At 50.3% G+C, this 5,244-nt stretch overlaps 1 protein-coding gene across 1 annotated transcript; it reads right to left on the bottom strand.

The window, feature by feature from the left end:
* Positions 1-4,564: 4,564 nt before the first annotated feature.
* LOC308516093 (rhombotin-2-like) lies at positions 4,565-5,017 on the bottom strand (the record flags this gene model as incomplete). Its single annotated transcript, XM_081086869.1, has 1 exon — positions 4,565-5,017. One exon carries the CDS (start codon positions 5,015-5,017, stop codon positions 4,565-4,567), a length of 453 nt encoding a protein of 150 aa, XP_080942995.1.
* Positions 5,018-5,244: the final 227 nt, after the last annotated feature.

Here is a 5,244-nt window from a genome sequence, read left to right as displayed (position 1 = left end):
TGGGCAGAGCCATAACCCTAACCTCAACCCTAACCCTAACCCTAACCCTAACCCTATCCTGGACAGAGCCATAACCCTAACCCTAACCCTAATTCTAACCCTAACCCTAAACCTAACCATAATCCTAACCCTAACCCTAACCCTATCCCTAACCCTATCCCTAACCCCAACCCTCACCCTAACCCTATCCTGGGCAGAGCCATAACCCTAACCCTAACCCTAACCCTAACCTTAACCCTAACCCTAACCATAATCCTAACCCTAACCCTAACCCTAACCCTATCCCTAACCCCAACCCTCACCCTAACCCTATCTTGGGCAGAGCCATAACCCTTTCTCTAACCCTAACCCTCACCCTAACCATCACCCTAAACCTAACCCTAACCCTAGCTGGTAACCTAAGCTTCCTGCCACCCTCCACTGCTAGCTTGGGTGGCTGGGGTCTGTGGCCAGCCTGCAAACAGCCATCAGCCCCTCACCCAGGCAGGCCACACCCTCATGGGGTGAAGGTCCCCGCTGGAGGGTTTGGCCAGCCTGGGTGAGGGGCTGATGGCTATTTGCAGGCTCTTCAAGCCCCCCAGCGGAGACCGCCACCCTGAAAGGGGTGTGGACAGCTTGAAAACGACCCTCAGCCCCTCACCCAGGCTGGCCATGCAGGCCAGTGGGGACACCCACCTGAAGGAGGTGTGGCCAGTCTGCCAACATCCATCAACTCCTCACCCGGGCTGTCCAGGCACCTCAGTGGGGACCTCCACCCTGAAGGGGGTATGGCCAATCTGAAAAATGCCCTCAGCCCCTCATCCAGGCTGGCCAGGCACCCCATCGGGACCCCTACCCTGAACCGGAACGCCATTCAGGGCAAACCATCCAGCCCCCACCCATGCACCAGGCCTCTATCCTATATAATAAAAGGATAATATGCAAACTGACCCTAACTGCAGAACGACTGGGAATGACTGGTCACTATGACACAGTCAGTACGCTCCCACAGGGGGAGCTCTGCTCAGCCACAAGCCAGGCTGATGGTTGCCAGTACAGCGGTGGTGATGGGAGCCTCTTCCACCTTCACAGCAGCGCTAAGAATGTCCGACTGCAGCTTAGGCCTGCTTCCCGCTGACAAGTGGACATCCTCTGAGGGCTGCCAGGCTGCCAGAGGGATGTCTGAATGCCAGCTTATGCCCTATCCCCTGGGAAATGGGCCTAAGCCAGCAGGTGGACATCCCCCAAGGGGTCCCAGACTGCAAGAGGGCACAGGCCGGGCTAAGCCCCCCCCCCCCCCCGAGTGCACACATTTTTGTGCACTGGGCCTCTTGTATATAAATATTATGTTTATAATTTGTTCATGATATATAATATACTAGAGGCCTGGTGCACAAAAATTGGTGCACTTGGGGGGGGAGGGGTCCCTCAGCCCAGCCTGTGCCCATTCATAGTATAGGACCCCTTTGGGGATGTCCACCTGTCGACTGAGGCCCACTCCCCAGGGGAATCAGGACTAAGCTTGCAGTCAGACATCCTTCTGAGAGCCAGGAACCCTCAGGGGATGCCTGACTAAAGGCTTAGGCCCTCAAGGGATCAGGTCGAAATCGTTAGTTGGACATTCTTAGTGCTGCCACAGAGGTGGGAGAGACTCCTGCCACCACCACTGCGCTGGCCAGCCATGAGCCAGCTTCTGGCTGAGTGGCACTCCCCATATGGAAGTGCATTGAACGTCTGCCCCCTGGTGGCCAGTGTGCATCATAGCAACCGGTCATTCTGCCGTTCAGTCAATGTGCATATTAGCCTTTTATTATTATTACTAGAGGCCCGGTGCACAAAAACTGCACTCGGGGAGGGGGGGCGGTACCCAGCCTGGCCTGTGCCCTCTCGCAGTCTGGGACCCCTCAGGGAATGACCACCTGCTGGCTTAGGCCTGCTCCCTGGGGGATTGGGCCTAAGATGGCAATCAAACATTCCTCTGGCAGCCCGGCAGCCCTCGGGGGATGTCCACTTGCCAGCGGGGAGCAGACCTATGCTGCAATCGGACATCCTTAGCACTGCTGAGGAGGCAGGAGAGGCTCCCACCACCACCGCTGTACTGGCAGCTGTCAGCCTGGCTTGTGGCTGAGCAGAGCTCCCCCATGTAGGAGCGTACTGACCACTAGAGGGCAGCTCCTGCATTTAGCGTCTTCCCGCTGGTGGTCAGTGTGTGTCATAGTGACCAGTCATTCCCAGTCTTTCTGCTGTTAGGGTTAGTTTGCATATTACCCTTTTACTATATAGGATAGAGGCCTGGTGCACGGGTGGGGGCCAGCTTGTTTGCCCTGAAGGGTGTCCCAGATCAAGGTGGGGGTCCCGCATGGGTGCCTGGCCAGCCTGGGTGAGGGGCTGATGGCTGTTTGCAGCTGGTCACACCCCCTTCAGGGTGGGGGTCCCCACTGGGGTGCCTGGCCAGTCTGGGTGAGGGGCTGAGGGCCCTTTTCAGGCTGACCAGTGACTGAAGCTCCCAGCCTCTCCTTTTTTTCTTTTTTCTTTTTATTCTGGGATTTATTTACCTTCTATAATTGAAACTTTGTTGCCATTACTGGCACTCCCAGCTCTGAGGCTGCACCTGGCTGAAAGCAGGTATCTGGGGTTTGTTTACCTTCTATAATTGAAACTTTGTTGCTTTTGGAGCTGTTGCTTTCGGATCTTAGATCAGGCCGTGGCAGGCGGGGAACCTTGGCTTCCTCCATCACCAGAGCAAGCAAGGCTCCTGCTCTCTTCAGCTGCGTGGCTGCCGGCCGCCATCTGTGTTGGCAGTTAATTTGCATATCTCACTGATTAGCCAATGGGAAGCGTAGCGGAGGTACGGTTAATTACCCTTTTTGTCTTTTATTAGATAGGATATAGGATGTCCCTATTTTCCCCCTTTTGCCCCCTCTACCCAGCTCTTGTCCCCCATGTCTCTCTGTCCATCACCATACTGTTGTCTGTGTCCATGCATTATGCATATATTTTCTTTGGCTAATCCCTTCTTTAAATTCACTTCTTTAAATTTTTATTTTCAGATAAGTGCTTATAACTGCACTATTATATATTTTCTATTATATCATTTAGAAGTAAGATATTTTTTAATTGAACCCTTGTAAATTTTAGCACAATTTAATAAATTATGCTAGAAGCAATTAGGAGATTTTTCATGTAATGCAGATACATTTAAATTAATATTTTATTAAATTTTAATTTTTTAATATTTTAATTTGAAATAATCTCATACATGTAAAAAAAACTATAAAATACTACAGCATATTATATGTACCCTTCACCCAATTTCTTAGGTGTTAATAATTTAAATGTAACCATTATACAACTAATAAAATTTGGAATATATTTTTCTTATAATCTCTTTAATGTTACTTAATTCATTTACTTTGTTTTTGTTAATCTTCACCCAAGGATATTTTTCCATTGAATTTTAGAGAGAGTATAGGGAAAGGGAGAGACACATTGATTGGTTACCTCCTGAACATGCTCTGATAGAGACTGGGGATCAAGCCAGCAACTGAGGTACATGCCCTTGACTGGAATTGAACGTGGGACCCTTCAGTCCACGGGCTAATGCTCTATCCCACTGAGCAAAACAGGCTGCAGCTTAATTCATTTACTTTTAATCTATATGTGTCTTTATATTTAAAGTGGGTTTTGTTTTTGATTCACCCTCATAATCTGTCCTTTAATTGGTGCATTTATGCCACTGACTTTCAGAGTGCTTACTGATAGAGTTACTGCCATATCAGGCAGCTTCTGGGGCTCCTGGCGCAAGGCAGGCCGGTTTCTCTTTTTTTTTTTTTTTTTTATTTAACTACACACGACAAATACTTTGATAGAATCTAAAATAACAAAATAGTTGAACAACCTTTTTTTTAGATTTACATTCATATAGAAACAATCTGTGGAACTCCTCACCTCAAAACTAAGGTATCTAAAAACAGGGATTCATCAGTGTTGCTTTAAATAAGTGTGTGTTTAAGAGTTGCAGTTCCCATTTTCAACTGAAAAGTGTCTCTCTGCTGCTTCCCTTGAGTCCAAAGCTTAAGGCCTTGAGAAAGTGGTCGAGGGAAAAAGGGTGGCTGCTCTCCTATCCTTCTCATGAGTGGAGGACAGTGATTGGAACAGGATTGTCATGGAAGCCAGGAAGTAAAGAAATCAATCGCACATCTCTAGTTGCCAAGGGTCAAAGTCATGGCGCGTCTTTCCACAACTCCCTATCTGTAAATGTAAAGTTCCATCATGATGGCCCAAATGCTGTCCCCTCCCCGCACGCACCTTGTCTTCACTAATCATGTCAGTTATTTTGGATAGGCTGTGGCTACGGTCCATACATCCTCCCTAAAGGCCGGTCATTTTGTCACATTTAGGTATCAATTTTTGCATTATGTCACTTAGATGCTGTGTCTTGTGCCCAGTTATGTTCTATCACCCGCTAAGAAATGCCTCACCCTCCCTCAAATCCCCAGAGTGCCTAAGAGTGAAGACCCCCTGGAGACAGTGACTTTGGTGGAGCACCTCCCAGTGATGCCTAGATCATGCCATTGATCTTAGTCTACTCGTAGATGTCCTGCTCGCACACTATGTCATTGTTGATGAGCAGGTATCTGTCGCCCACGCAGAAACGCTTCTGGCAGGCGGCACATTTGAAACACTCCAGGTGATACACCTTGTCTTTCACCCGCATCATCATCTCATAGGCATGGATCCGCTTGTCACAGGAGGCGCAGAGACCATCTTGGCCAAAAAGCCTGAGATAGTCCCTCCGGCAGAGCTTGTGGCCCAGCTTGTAGTAGAGGCGCCGCCCCACCTCGCCCAGCTGGCACCCGCGGAGGTCACAGCTGAGACAGTCCTCATGCCAGTACTGGTCGATGGCCTTCAGAAAGTAGCAGTCCCCAATGTTCTGCTGGCAGCCTCCACATGTCAGCAGGGATGGAGGGATCTGCAGCACCTCATCCACAGGCTCCTCAGATGGATCCAGGCTCTTCCTCTCGATGGCCGAGGACATTGGGGAGGGAGGTGGCGGGCCAGGGAGCGGGGGCGCTCCCTTTGTGGCTCGGTGCTGGCCAGCAGCAGGGACTCAGACCCCCTAGGGTGCTCGAGCGCCACTGCTCCTGCACCTCTTCTGGCCAGGGCGCTCCTGTGGCGAGCTCACCCCTCCGCACTCAAGGACAGTCACCACACTCCCTGCCTCTCCACCAGTTCCTTCAAGTCCAGGATGGAAAATAGCTTCTT

This window comes from Myotis nattereri (genome assembly GCF_964212035.1).
Source record: "Myotis nattereri genome assembly, chromosome: 3".
NCBI lineage: Eukaryota > Metazoa > Chordata > Mammalia > Chiroptera > Vespertilionidae > Myotis > Myotis nattereri.
Note: the sequence above shows the minus strand (reverse complement) of the source record. Positions and strands in the feature narration are given on the sequence as shown.